The sequence below is a fragment of the Castor canadensis genome, chromosome 1 (assembly GCF_047511655.1).
Source record: "Castor canadensis chromosome 1, mCasCan1.hap1v2, whole genome shotgun sequence".
Taxonomy (NCBI): Eukaryota; Metazoa; Chordata; class Mammalia; order Rodentia; family Castoridae; genus Castor; species Castor canadensis.
In genome coordinates this window covers 183,605,412-183,620,259 of record NC_133386.1, presented here as the reverse complement: position 1 = coordinate 183,620,259, position 14,848 = coordinate 183,605,412, and the positions used below count along the sequence as shown (strand labels likewise).

The 14,848-nt window shown below is 41.4% G+C and overlaps 1 protein-coding gene across 1 annotated transcript in view; it reads right to left on the bottom strand.

Moving 5' to 3' along the window:
- Nucleotides 1-5,379: 5,379 nt before the first annotated feature.
- Ptprj (protein tyrosine phosphatase receptor type J) overlaps nt 5,380-14,848 on the bottom strand; it is a 158,108-nt gene continuing 148,639 nt past the window's right edge. Inside the window, exons 22-25 of the mRNA XM_020151945.2 lie at nt 13,248-13,367; nt 9,602-9,762; nt 8,750-8,885; nt 5,380-6,890 (exon numbers count right to left, since the gene is read on the bottom strand). Of these exons, the coding sequence (XP_020007534.2) occupies nt 6,732-6,890; nt 8,750-8,885; nt 9,602-9,762; nt 13,248-13,367 (576 nt within the window). The 3' untranslated portion in view covers nt 5,380-6,731. The remainder of the gene's footprint in view (nt 6,891-8,749; nt 8,886-9,601; nt 9,763-13,247; nt 13,368-14,848) is intronic.

The following is a 14,848-nucleotide window of genomic DNA, read 5'->3' as shown; positions in this document are numbered from 1 at the left end:
ACCTTCATTTATTCTGGTTGCTATAACAAAACACCATAAACTAGATGGCTTATCAACAACAGAAATTTCTCACTGTCCTAGGAGGCTGGAAAGTTCACAAACCTTAGCAGATTTTGTCTAATGAGGGCCACCTTCTAGTTCATAGATGACACATCTTGCTGTGTATTTACATGGTAGGAGGGGAAGCCTCCACTCTCCTGACCTAATCATCTCCCAGTAGGTGCATCTCCTTAAACCATCACTTGGGCATTAGGATTTCCACGTATGAAGGGGAGAACACAAGTGTGACACAATCACACTGTTGCAACTTCTCCAGCTCCATTTTGTGGTTTTTACTCTGCCTAATCTGAAGAGTGACTAAGAAAATTGTCCTTGGGTTCAATCTGGACATGCCATGGGTACTGTGTGTGGGAAAACTGACCTTATTTTAGCCTGTATTCCATAGTAAGTGACTCAAGAATGTACTAGAATTGACTAGTTTCTTTGCACTTGGCAAGCTGGCCAACATTTAGCCAGTCTCCAGAAAGGTTGGGGGAAAGGAAGAGTGGCAAGGCAAATGCCTTGCAAGACCAAGTAGGGTGCTTGACCTGCCCAATATCAAGAACTACTAAGAATCCAGTGAGTCAAAGGCCAGGGAAATGTGTCTCCTACTGAAAGTGCTATAGTGTGACCTGCTCAGTGTAACAAACTGTATCCTATACTCATATTATCAGCTCTTGAACCTGTGTCTAGTGGTGTCTTTCCTTCCATGTTACAGTCATCCATGACCACCATGCAGTTCCCATGCAAAGAAAATAGTAAAGATAAAATTGTGCATGCCCACACATCACACACACACACACACACACACACACACACACACACACACACACACACCCGGCACAGTGTTTTAAAGGTCAGAGTTTTAGCCAAATCCATTCCTAAATCACTCACCTATTGCTATCACATGCCACCATCTCACCACATCATGTCCCTCCCTGCACACTCCCCATATTCCATCTACCCCAAAATCTTCCCATTCTCCAAAGCCTGCACCCTCATGCCCTGTACCTTTCCCCATTTTAATCCTCCTGCGAAAATTCTACTTCAACTCAACTAAAATAACACCGCACTCATAATCCCTCTGACTCCCTGATACCCCTCTCTTTAGACTTCTGCTGGTAAGTCCTGGCTGGGAATCATTTTGCATCTGTATCACACTGGCCCAAGCCCCTCCTTCTAGGGTGTCTCCTACTTAAGGGCAGGACTTCTGCTCAGTTGCCAGTCAGTGCAGCTATCTTGATTCGTGTCCAGTGAGAGAATAATTCAGGCAAGACATGAAACGTAGGCAAGTGATAGCAAAGTTTATTAAGAACAGCAAAGCTTATTAGAATAGAAAGGTACTTTCAGAGATGAAAGTGGGTCATCTCAGAAAAACAGGTCAAGAATAATGCTAACATCAACCCCTGAGCAGGCTTTATTGTAGTTTAAGGGGATTAGAGCGAGAAGTTCCTCCCCAGGACCAGCCTACGGGGAGTGACTGACATGAAAATTGTGAAGAATGATGACATGTCTCAAGAATCATTCAGTGCACATAATTATCCATAACCACCTAAGAAAAACACAAAGGGAGGAAATTTTAAAAGTGCAATTAGATTATAATGACATAGTAATGGGAAAAAGACAACTCTTAGTCAAAGTAGCCCACCTTAACCAGGTTAGACCAGAACTTGTACTTGTTTTTTCATTTGGACAGGTGCAGGGGGACGTAAAGATGAGTATACATTCCAGAATGAGGGTGAGGGTGAGGAAAGTCCTGCCACACCAGGCTGTCCCATCAGGATCTCTTTTATGTTTCACAGGTGGTTTACAAGAATGTGGAGCCAAAGGCCTAGATCAAGATAAGTTTGCAAGCAAATAGGAAGAGAGAGAGAGAGGTTCTCAGCATGTAGGCATTGAACCAAGGATCCTCCTTTGCATATCCCATGTCGGACTGCTACCTATCAACTCCATTCAACTTTTGTCTCACCCATGGGCCTCGGAATGCACGTTACTGCTATCCAAACCATGTCTCTCCTCTCTTCTACCTTTCCCTCTCTCTCTTCCTGTCTCCCTCACCTACCCCCACAGCAGGAATTGTGTGGAAAGCACCTCATAGATCTTTCACTTTGACATGTTTTAACTGCAGAGCCAGCCATTTGAGAATGACAATTTGGTGCACCAGGATGTGAAATGCCATTTTTCTCCACATTTTCATCCTCTTAACATATACAGAAAATTTGGCTTACAAGTTGCTTGTGCATTCTTCCCTTATAAAAATGTAAACTCCAAGAAAGCAGAGATTTTTTTTATCTTTTTTTTTCTGCTGACCCCTCAGCACCAAAGTATAGTGTCCAGTATGTAAGTAATAAGCCATTCAATAAATCACTGTTGAATAAATGAATTTGTCTCCCGCAAGAGAAACAAGAGAGGTCTCACAATAAAGTTATCTTAATCTGCATAGTCTGCCTCAGTGCACAAAAAGACGAAATTTCAAAACTATCCATTGCCATAGCATCCCAGCAATTCTGAGATTCCCCAAACCCTCTAAAAATCCTGGGAACTTGCCTAAGGCATGCAAGCCTCTGAGTGAGCATCTGTCCTTCTGTGACCATGCATTCAGCCCTTGAGAGCACACACAGCCATGCCTTCCAAGTCTCTCTACTTCCCTAGAGCATCCTGGAGGTGTTATGGGCTGAAATGTGTCCCCCAAAACTCGCTGAATTCCTAACCTCCAGAACCTTGAAATATAACTATATTTAGAACTGAAGTCTTTAAAGAGATAATTAAAGTAAAATGAGGTAATAAGGGTAAGATCCTAATCCAGCATTACTGGAGACCCTATAAGAAGAGATCAGACACATTAGACACAGGTAAACAAAGGGAAGGTCTTGAGAGGACACAGAGAGAAAGGTAGGCAACAAAAGAGGTCTGCTGATACTTTGACCTCTCACCTTTAGGCTCCAGAAGTGTGACAAAATAAATTATTTTTGTGTAAATCACCCAGTCTGTGGTATTTAGAATGGCAGCCCTAGAAAACTAAACTATGTGGAAAATCCCAAAGGGTAATGTGTTTTTGTTAACAATGCCCCAGCTGGATATATAATAAGCCAGTTAAACTGCTTGGTAAATGGTATGGATATAAATTAAAGGTGAGGGGAGGGATTGGAAAGAAAGAAACAAAGACATAATGTGTTGACATTTTTTTATATTTGGTATTTGTAAGTCTTTTAAAAAATTTTCAGGCCATTTTTTAACCTTAAAAAAAAAAAGCAACCAACAGCAATACTCTGTACAAGTGTAACAAACATTAGAAATATGCATCATTCCAAAATAGTTACAAGAAAATTACAGTTTAGAGTCCACATCAACACGGCCTATTCATATGTGCCCCCAAAGGAGAAAAAGCTACAGTATGTTAAACACACAACTGCTACACAGTAGTCTGAAATCTCAGAACTTGGACTTTTGAGGCAAATCAACATCAGTCACAAAGACTTGTTTAACTCAACAAGCGCAATCAAGCATTTTGAAAGAATACCAGGCTTTTCCAACCCAGATGAAAAACAAATATGAACCAGCTGCATAGTTGACCCCCACCCCCTCCCCATCCCTATTCTATCCCCCTATCCCCCCCAGAGCCTCAGACTTTACAAAGCACAAATCCAGTGGAGTCAATTATGCCAAAGTCTGGCTAGAGGTCATGATGTGACCATCAGGGACAGACACCAAATGTCATTTTCTACTGGTGCCAATCATCACTTGAGTCAACTCTGGAGGAAGTCTTTGTTCTTGGGACTAGATACCAATGGCCCAAATCCCCCCAAACCATCTGGCACCAATCTTTAGCACTTTCACTGACAGCGAATCCCACACTGGCAGCTTCTGCTATATGCAACCGTCAAATACTGAGAAGAAAGCTCCCCATCCCCTGGATTCTACTGTACTCTTTGAATTTTAGTTCACAGTATCTGGGAAGGGCTTAGGGCACACACTCAGGAGCACCTTTCCCTGGGCCTCTGACCAACCCCAGCCTGCATGTCCTTCCTATATACACACTAATCTTCCCTTTACAATGACTGTGCTATAAATACCCCTACCACCTTCAATGGCCTGGTCCCCAGGCCCTTCAGGATGCAGGGAACCATCATGACCTACAGGTAACCTGCCCATTTGAAATTTCAGACCTCGCCACTACAAGCCTTCCTCCTGGGATTAGGAATAACTTCCTAGAGTGCCTTGCTGGGGCTGTTGCCCTAATACTTCCCAACCCCATATCAGGCAGAAGGGAGAAGGGTTTCTGTGTTTTGCATTTTTATACAACATGTTTATAATTATGTTGCTTTAATCTCTTAAGGATTCTAATCTTTTTAAAACCTTTTTTAGAAGCAAGTCCTTTCCTCTGATTTCTCCATGGAAGTGGAGACAGAGCAGGGCTCAGGACCTACATGGGATGTGACACCTAGGCACCCACCACAACAGCTTCTGACACACTGGAGGAGGAGAGGGAGCAGGTGTGGCCCTCAGAAACTGCACCCAGACATAGCCTCTGAATGAAGCTATGGGCCACTCCACAGTCTGTATGTATTGGGGGGCAGACCAGTGTGAAGGTCAGGAGCAATCTGCCCAAATGCAGCTTCACTCCACACCCAGGGACAGCATGGCTTCCCTGAGTCACACCTGCAGAGCTGCAGAGCCAGGTTCCCCAAGGAAGTTGAGTCAGGGACCCAATCAGGCCTGGCCTGTTACTGAACAAACTTTTACAGCTAAATAATGCAAAGGATTCAGAAAAAAAAAAAAAGTGCAATTTCCATCTGAGAAATAAAATTCTCCCCAAAACATGACACCATCATGATCTCTCCTTTTAATCCTTTCAGTACCTCAAAGGGAAAGGGGGGACAAAAGACAGCACTAAACCTCTGAACCACATAAGGGCTTTAAGTACACTGTGGTTCACCCTTTATAATCCTAAAATACCCATTAACATGTCCAGTCAGTTATCAAAGTGCCAGTGAGTGAGGAGCGGAGCATGGGCTTTGTAGGCCCGCGGTGGCCAGGGCACTCAGAGAAGAACCCCACCCCCATTTTCAACAGGACACACTTGCCCTAAGTGTACAGCAGGATGTGTTACTGTGGAAGAAGCCACAGGACTCCAGGGACTCGGTATTTCCTTCATAAGACCTTGTATACTTCATTGCCTATTGGAGAATAAATTCAAAACTTCAAAATATAACCTGAGCCATAACATAAAATAAAAGAAACAAATCCTTTCATGTTAATGCCTTGAGAAGTTTACAGATTATGTACCAATAAAATAAATCCACATAAATTCTGAAATTCTTAGTGAATACACACCCGAAGCAAAAAAAAATTAATCTATATTTTAAAAAATCAAAGTAATTACAGCAGCAGTATAGTGAAAAGAGGTTTTAAAAATAATAATTACATCTTTGATACAAATCAAACTTTGTACACCTCGATTCATAGGAATGACTGTTGTAGGAGTTTAGTACTTATATATACAGTAGATACCGAAACGTGTCACTGCAGATAGAGACTAAAGCCAGTGGACTTCGGGAGAGGATTAATCTGACATCGAGTTCACACTGAAATGTTCACAGATTGCCACGCTTTTAAAAACACACAAACACACACAGATGCACAGACACACACAAAATGCCAACCTGAGTAAAACATTACTAAAAACACAGAGCATCATGAATCACTAAGTCACATATTGCACCTTTAAATAATCCTTCTTACCAAAAACAGAAACGAGAAAAAAGATAAGACAGGGACAAGAAAAGGATTTATGTATGTCTTGGTAGGATTCCTCTGCTTCTCCCACTTCCACCCACAGAAATTCTCAAGGTGATTATTTTAGTTTCCATTCTCACCCAATCAATGGGCTGGAAAAAAATGTTGCCAACAGAAATCTGTGGAGAAAAATGAGATGGAAAAAGGAAGAAAAAAATGGAGCACAAGTATGGAGGGGATGATGGGGTAAGGGGGAGCAAAGAGAAAGACCTCCTCTAGTCAAATGAGAACAGGAATGTTACTGAGAAGGCAAACCTTTGATGCTAAACTACTGTTTAAATATTCCATATATTCGAATTATGAGATTCAATACAAAAATAGAGATATCTACTGAGTTTTGCCTGTGGAAGCATAATTCAGAAAGGCACATGTTCAAATAGAAAACCCAGGCAGAAGAGGCGCCATGTGCCTCTCCACACACAATTATCACGCATCCACAATTACGCATTCTCCATCGGCTAGATTCCAAGATACAGTAGGTAAAAATAGACCTCTGATACTTAAAATATATTCAACCCAACACAATCCTGGCTTTAGCATGTGAATCATATAAAATAGTCTTTAAAAAAAAAAAAGAACCTGTTTTGAAGAAAAAAAAAAATCATAGCTCACTTTTCCTGGTTTTCCCACAATTCTCAAGGAAAAAAAAAGTGAACTTATCCCATTGGTAATCAGGAATGCAGGTGATCTGCTCACCACCCATCACAGCACCTGGCAGCCCCAACTTCTCATCTGTCATGTTTGACACGTGCAGCTTCACGCCCTCCAAAGCAGTTCTAACAGAACAGAACAAAGAACTAAGATATGAGACATATGAAAACATGTCAACATCGGGGCATTTTCCTTCGCTGTGGGTGTGCCGGTCTGGTTAACTTCAGAAAGGATTTCCTTTGGAACTAAGCGATGTAACCGTTGGTCTTTCCAAACATGCTCACTGGCTCAAGGTTTTCATAGATTGTCATTGCAGTTGTGTTCTGATAGATGAGATCGACTTTTGACTCTTTCTGGGATCTGATAATATCCAAAACACACTGGTTGAGGAAAACATACTGGTCCTGATGAAAAAAAAGGAAACAGAAAGAACAAATAAACATAGGTCCCAGGCATGAGCACTCAAAATTATTTTCAAACAGATCCTCACCACCACCACCACACTACTACCAAACCCCATCTATCCAACAGCAAATGGTTCAAAGTAACAGCATTCTGTTAAAATCTGAACCACAAACAAGAAGATTTCTTCATCAAGGATTCTCAATCAGAAGGGCACAATCTCACTTCCCTGCTCACAGACACACATCGGAATCTTGGGGGCAAAAAAACAAGGCCATGAGGAAATAATGCACAGTAAAGTGTCCAGCAAGACTGTCTTGACTGGGAGCCTGCATGCAGTGAAGAGTAAACATGGGGAGGCATAATATATATAAAACAGAGTCCGACCTTTTCAAAATATCTTTCGTGTGTGTTTATAAATGTACAAAGACAAGCCTATAAAGATATACACCAAACTATAAACATTGCCTACATCTAGGTGTGAGATTAGGGAAGAAAAAATAAAATATGTATATATATTCTACGCAGTCCTATGTTAAATTTTTAACATAACTAAGCATTGCTTTCAAAATATACAAAGAGAGATGAGAACAGAATCTGCAGGCAGATTTCTGTGTTTCTCAAAAGAGCATAAAAAATTGAGAAATACTTCTTTATATAATTACAGCAGAAAAATGAAAAGCTCTCTTCTAACCAACACAGGAGGTAAATTTCACTCTACCACAATCATACATCTCACCCCAAAGCACACAATGTACCCAGGCCTCTAGAACATTCCCTGCTAGACTCAAAAACACAGCACATATTCATAGAGTTCTAAATTGGTACACGGCAACAGCCTGACACAGAATTAATATTCTGCTGTCATCCTGGTCAGGGCACATTCACCCCTTCAAGGGAACTACTGCTCAATATATTCTGATGAGAACGTGCCTAGAAAACACTGTTTAACAGGGGCATTGCAGGGAAAACAAATCCAACAGCTTTGCACACATTACACCACAGATACTAAGCATTTGTTCTCTCCATTGCTCAGCCATCCTTCTGTAGCTCTATAATTGATGTTTTTAACATCTACAAGACTGGATAAGGATAAAACTTAAGCAGCATTATGCTAGCCTACCATTAATGTTTGATATGTCTGTTTCGTTAGCTTATTTTTAAGATTGTCAGACCAGGACTAGGCAAGTGGTTCACACCTATAATCCCAACTACTCAGGAAGTGGAGATCAGTAGGATCCAGAAACTAGGCCGGCCCAAACAAAAGTTAGTGAGAACCCCCAATCACAACAAAACAAGGTGGGTATGATGGTACACATCTCTAAACCCAGTTATGTGGGAGGCTGCAGGTAGAAGGATAAAGGTCTAAGGTCAGCCCCAGGCAAAAACAGTAAGTCCTACCTGAAAAATCACTAAAGCAAAAGGTCTGGAGGCATGGCTCAAGTGGTAGAAAGCACCTGCCTAGCAACCACGAGTACCTCAAACCCCAGTACCTGAACTCAAACCCCAGTACCTCCAAAAAATAATAATAAATTAAAGTTAAAAAAAAAAGATGGTTAAACTTTCTTAGAAACAAAGGTGAAAAACAGCAGCTTTACGAGATTAAAACCTAGAAACCAAAGTTTGAAGACTTGTGAAGATTATTTGATAAATCAGAGGCAGCAAGGTGAAGAATTCTGACACTATCTGGGTGGATACCAGTCATTCATTCAGTTTAGGATCTGCAAAGAAAGCCAGCACTACTTCATAGGCAAGAGCCAGGAAGACCTGGAAGGGTGAAGTATCTTAACACAAGTATCCTATGACTTTTCAGAAATTGATGGGAAGGGTGGATGTCAATGGATGTCAATCATGGCCTCACCTCCGTCTGCACCATTAGAGGCCTGTGCATTCGAAGGTCATACACAATCCCGTACACATCCACAGTGTTCTCATTTTCTATCTGATAGATAAGACGATCAATAGCAATGAAAGTGCCTGTCCTTCCAACTCCAGCACTGAAAGAAAAAGAAATAAGCATGTCTACCATAGACTTCTAAAATCTCCCCAGTTGTGCCTACATCTTGCTCTTCTCCACTATCACCATTTGGGGGCACTGCCCAAGGATCAGCAAATATTTGCTCAATGGCAACTCAACAAGTCTGGTTGCCCTAGCTTGGGTCTGGGGCCTACATCATAAACTTAGTTTTGAGTTAAATGCCACAAGTGAAACACCTTGCTAGAGCTTCTCTCACTCAATCCTACTCAAGTGCTACCATAACCCAGGATAGCAAGTTTCATCTACTAATTCCCCACAGAGTGACAGAGTTCCTCCTTTCTTCTGCCCTAAATCAATTCCTTTAGCTTTAAAACTAATCTCTTACTGTCCTAAAGTAGAAGCAGGGACACTTTCTTTAAGGGACCAGGTAGCAAACAGTTAGCATAAAAGCAACCATAAACAGTATGTGCCCTGTGCCCGAGTGGCCATGCTATGTTTGAACAAAATTTTATCTACAAAAACAAGCAGCTGACAAGATGTGGCCCACAGGTTGTCTGCCAACCCCTGTTCTAGGGTCTAGGGGCTTAGGGAGTAAGTTCACCACCTCCTATCCAAACCTTTCTTGAATTTGTAACTGCCTGTTGCATTCCCTCTTCTGGCTTGCTTTTGGGAAATGTTCATAAATGTATCATTACATTTAAAATTGTCATATACACAGAGGTGCCAACTGCATACCTGCAATGCACCAGAATTGGTGATTCTGGAGGACTCTGTTTCATGTAGTCTCGAACAAGGTACCGAAAGTTGATGAGCAGGTCAGTGGTGTCAGGAACGCCGTGATCTGGCCAGGAGGTGAAATGGAACTGTCGCAGGGGGTGACTCTCACTTGTCTGGATCTACAAGCCAACAGAGGTTTGGTCAGAGCAAAGGACTGCCTGGCAAGACCACACAGGTGAGTGAAGTTGAGCAGAACCTACATGCTGCACTGCTTCTAAGCGGGAGGGTTTTTTAATTTTTATTGGTGTATATTAACTGTACAAAAGGGTTTCATTGTGAAATTTTCATACATGCCTATAATATACTCTGATCAAATTCACTCCCTGTTATTCTTTCTTATCCTCCTTCCTCATCATCTTTGAATGTAAACTGAACCAGTTTACATTCTAACTACAACTAGAAATTAGAATTGTTCATTAGTACAACAGCCGCTTAAGTGCGTGCACACACTTCATCTTGCTCAGCAAATCCTCAGAATATGCCCACGAGAGGATTTAATCTCCTCCTTAACGACTCAAGAGCAGAGGTTTGGAGAACAGTGGAGTGACCTCCCATCACTCATCTCAGATGCAGCCAACATATGCAGATGTTGGGTTTTGAGTCAGATCTCTTCCCTAAGCCCACCCGGGAATGTCACTGACCACAAAACCAACAACCAACAATAATTCACCAAAATACAAGCAGGAGGAACAGCATCTGCCGGGTGAGAACCACCTCATAACTCACCAGCTGCTCCAAAGACTCTGAAGGACTGGCAGGCAGCCAGGAAGTACCTAGACAAACATTTAGAATGTGGGAGTTTAAAGGACCCCCAAAGCCCACCTATTTCAACATCTGACAGACAGCAGAAAGCGGAACCTCTTACAACAGGACTAGTTATTACACAGACTCGTTTCCTACCTCAGACAAAACATGCTGCCTCTAATTACCAGAACTCTGCCCACTGGGGCTGGTCTTGTCCCTTCATGAACCTCATTCACCCAGACTCATTTGTCATACTCAGGCACTGGCCTCCCCAAGTGTGCCCACAGCTGGACTGTGGGACTCTCCGTCTCTTTCAAGCCCTCCACCCTTTGAAGCTAATGCATATTCATTATGAAAGTAATAAATTTACATTAGTCAAAATTTGGAAAACAGTAAGGGGAAAGGGGCAGAGTTAGAGAAGATACTGGGAATCCACATCACAGATAAACAACATTCAGAACTTCATCAAAAGTGCTTTTCAGAGGTTAGTTCAAGAAGAATTAACCTAGAAGGTAACACCCACGCACAGGAAATCAATGTGAGTCAATGCCCTGTATAGCTATCCTTATCTCAACCAGCAAAAACCCTTGTTCCTTCCTATTATAGCTTATACTCTCTCTACAACAAAATTAGAAATAAAGGCAAAATAGTTTCTGCTGGGTATTGAGCAGGGGGGGGGCGGGGGGGGCGGAGTGGGTGGTAAGGGAGGGGGTGGGGGCAGGGGGGAGAAATGAACCAAGCCTTGTATGCACATATGAATAATAAAAGAAAAAAAAAGTGCTTTTCAGAAAAGAAACCAGCTTTGAGAAGCAGGAAAGAAAGAGAACTCATGGAAGTAACACTTCTCGGTATTGCCTCTGCAGAAGGGCAAAGGGGCTGTGGTTGGCAGTAGTGAGAGGAAACCATTAGCTGTATCTATAATTCTCATTTTATAAAAGGAAAATGTATTTGTGCATCTTGTGTAATTAGAAAATACTATTTGACTGAATTCCACGTGGTATCCCAAATTGAGAGAAGGCTTAAGTGGTAAAGCATGAATTCAGAATAATCTGGAGTTTAGTTAATTAAAAACACACTAATAAAAGCAATAGCAATTTTTTTAAATGCTGTGGAAAATCCCACACAGTTCCCCTCCACAAGGGTGAACACCAACAGTGGAAGCAACCATGAACAAGCTCATCAGCTTAAATGGGGGGAAAAAGACTGTAGAAATAAGCATGACACATTTCAGAGGCTTTTCAGCTACTGCGAACTTAACTATTTAGGTAGTCAAATCAGTCCATGGCCGCAGCTTTGGCAGCATCTCCACAGGAGGAACTGAAATATTCACTGAAGGCAGAGCCTTTGAGACATGTTAATTAGTAAAAAGTTAGCGTTTAATTCACTACACTTTACCCGTGACTTGTGAGATCTTCGGAGATAACTCTTATAAACTAGAACCTAACCCACTAACCCCCTAAGTCGACTTCCAGGCTTTTCTTTTGTGCACTATTAATGATATTTATGAAATACTGCCTTCTTGTATGTTTCACTTATATTGCATTCTAATATCTGGTGGTTATTACATCATCCCTCAGCATCGGGAGAAAATTATTCTAGGACCCCCAGTGACAAGAAAATCTGAGGATGCCCAACGATGTCATATTTCTATACAACCTACATACATCCTCCTCCATAGAGCCATGCATGACATTCGGTCAATGACAGAACACATATATGATGCACATACTATTTAGCTAGGTGTGCTGTAGGCTACACCACCCAGGTTTGTGTATGTACACACCATAAAGTTCACACAATGACACAATTCTCAGAATGTGTACCCTGCATTATACTTCAAATCATTTCAAAATTACTTACAATACCTAACATACTGCAAATGCTGTATACATAGTAGCTATACTATATCATTTAGTGAGTAATGACCAGAAAAGGAAGCCTGTACGTGTTCAGTACAGACACAAATTTCACTCTCCATTTTGCAAACTCAGGTTGGTTGCACCCATGAATGTAAAACCCAGGGATAAAGAGGGCTGATTATATTTAGTCTAGATACACATCATTTCTAGTATTTGGACAATGATACAGTGAGCAGACAAGTCACAGTTCAGCTATCCATTCTCTAAAACCTAGGTATGTGCATGGTTTCCAATTTTTCCTCCATTAAAAATAAGACTGAGATTCACCTCTATGACTAATAAGCCCATTCCTGTATTTCAGATTATTTCTTTAGGTCCACCAGATCAAAAGGAATGGACATTTTTAGGTCATTGATATAAAATGCAAAGGGTAAAAACCCATTAACACATCCAACAGTAAGTAGATCTCAAAGTTGCTTTGTGACACTCACCTCTATTTTCAAACACCCTTAAAAAAAAGAATAAGAACCCATAAACCCGACTTCCTAGAATGCCTGCAAGATCTAATTGTTCATGTTTTTGCAACTTTTGGTGGGAAAGGAGGGCATGTACACTTTCCCCGGATTCCTATTACGTAACTATTGTAAAATGTTCCTCACAGCAAATGCCATATTCCCAACCAAATTATCCAAGGCCTCAGTTTGTGACAAAACTCTACAAGCAAGTCACCTAGAAGTGAAAGGAAAGGAAAGAGTCATTGCTGCTAAGCCACACTCTTAAGATTCATTTCATTCAGGAATAACTTAAGAAACTTCCCTCAAGAAAGTAAAGCTAGGGGGTTGCCTTGAAGTATGTTTAGGTATGGATTTTTTTACTCTGCAAAAAAGAAAGCAAAAATATTTTTGATACATAAAATAGTCAATATCAACCTAAAAGTGTCACCCCCCCAAATTAACATCCAGTAATTTTCTGAAATCTATCTATGTTGACCTCTTACTTACATTTTTCACAGTGAAATCTCTGATGGTCCATTCTGGAAGAACAACTTCTGATGTCATTGCCACAGTTATGTCCCCATAATCCTGAGCCTGCTTGGAAGGCCAGTACTCCTCACATTTGGTCTAGAATACAATTTCATTTTTATGAAACACTCAAATCACACACCTACCACCACTAAAGCCTCGTGAGGAAGAACAGGCAATGAAAAGTGACAACGGGATAGATCAGTCCCTTAGTTGGGCTGTTTGACCCTTAGAATTGTCTGCCTGTCTTATAATTTACAACTCTTTTAAAATTGGGATCCTTCTCATGAAAATTCAGATTCTCTTTAAAAGTCAAAAGATCTTTTGGGCATTGTGGCTCATGCCTATAATCTCAGATACTTGGGAGGTGGGGATGGAAAGCATCTTGGTTTGAGGCCAGCCTGGGCAAAAAGTTAGTGAGACTCTGTCTCAAACAACAAGCCATCATGATGGTGCACACACTGTGACACGGATTTGATTCCCAAATCAACCTCTTTTCAGCTGGGTTTTTCTTGCTACCTTTGAGGAAGTTCTTCAGCTCTCTGAGCCTCGTTTCTCTTCTTTATAAAGCACTGCTAATAGTGCCCAGGGTTGGTATAGGAAATGGGTAACAAATATGGGGTGTTTAATGCAGAACCTACACTGGCTCCCTCCCCTTTCACCCTGAGTCAGTATCATCATCTTCCATGTTGACCTAAGATGAGCAAGGGCCCATCTTTGTGGTCTTCCTACATTCAACCACAGTGTTGAATGTTGCTGCTTGCCTAACATAGTTGTGAGAATGTTCCATGTACAAGGCCCTGGACTCAGAGGCACTATACAGTTTATTTGCATTTATAAAACAGAGTTCTTTCATTTCTCTGCATGTTTGTTCTCCTGATGCAAGAGTGGTGCAAGACCCTATCCTCCATGTCACAAGCAACACAGAGAAGGGCTCCACTGCTCACTGCTCTTTGTTATTTTCCCTCCTTTATCCCAGTCCCTAACACAGGACCTTACAGATATTAGGGGCTGGATAAACATCTACTGACTTGAAGTGAAATAATGAACATTTGAAAAAAAGAAGTGATGTCTGATGGGTTTCTGCTGTCACTCAGGACAACACCACTCAAAACGTACATCCTGAATATAGCAACCATATCATCTGCGAACTGTCAGAAACTCAGTTCTCAGAAATGCAGTTCTCAGTGAGCTACTCTGGCAGCAGAACCATCCTCCAGGTGATTCTGATGGACAAGAAAGTGAGAGAACCACTGGCTTAAGGAATCCACTCCTATTTCTCAAGACATGAACCTACATTAAAAATAAATATTCGTAAATGAGATGGAGCTCAGTGGTAGAGCACGTGCTCAGCATGTGCGAAGCCCTGGGTTCAATCCTCAGCACCAAATTACTATTATTATTATTATTATCATTTCACTGTTATTATTACTATGCCTGGAGTAAAATCAAGTCCCAGTCCTTAAGCTCAGAATGTTTCAGTTTAGTATGTGCTTTCTTATTCTCTTCACATCAATTCATGGAAATATGAGATTTTGTTACTAGAAGAAATCCGGTCTTTGATAGAAAAGGCAGGGGGA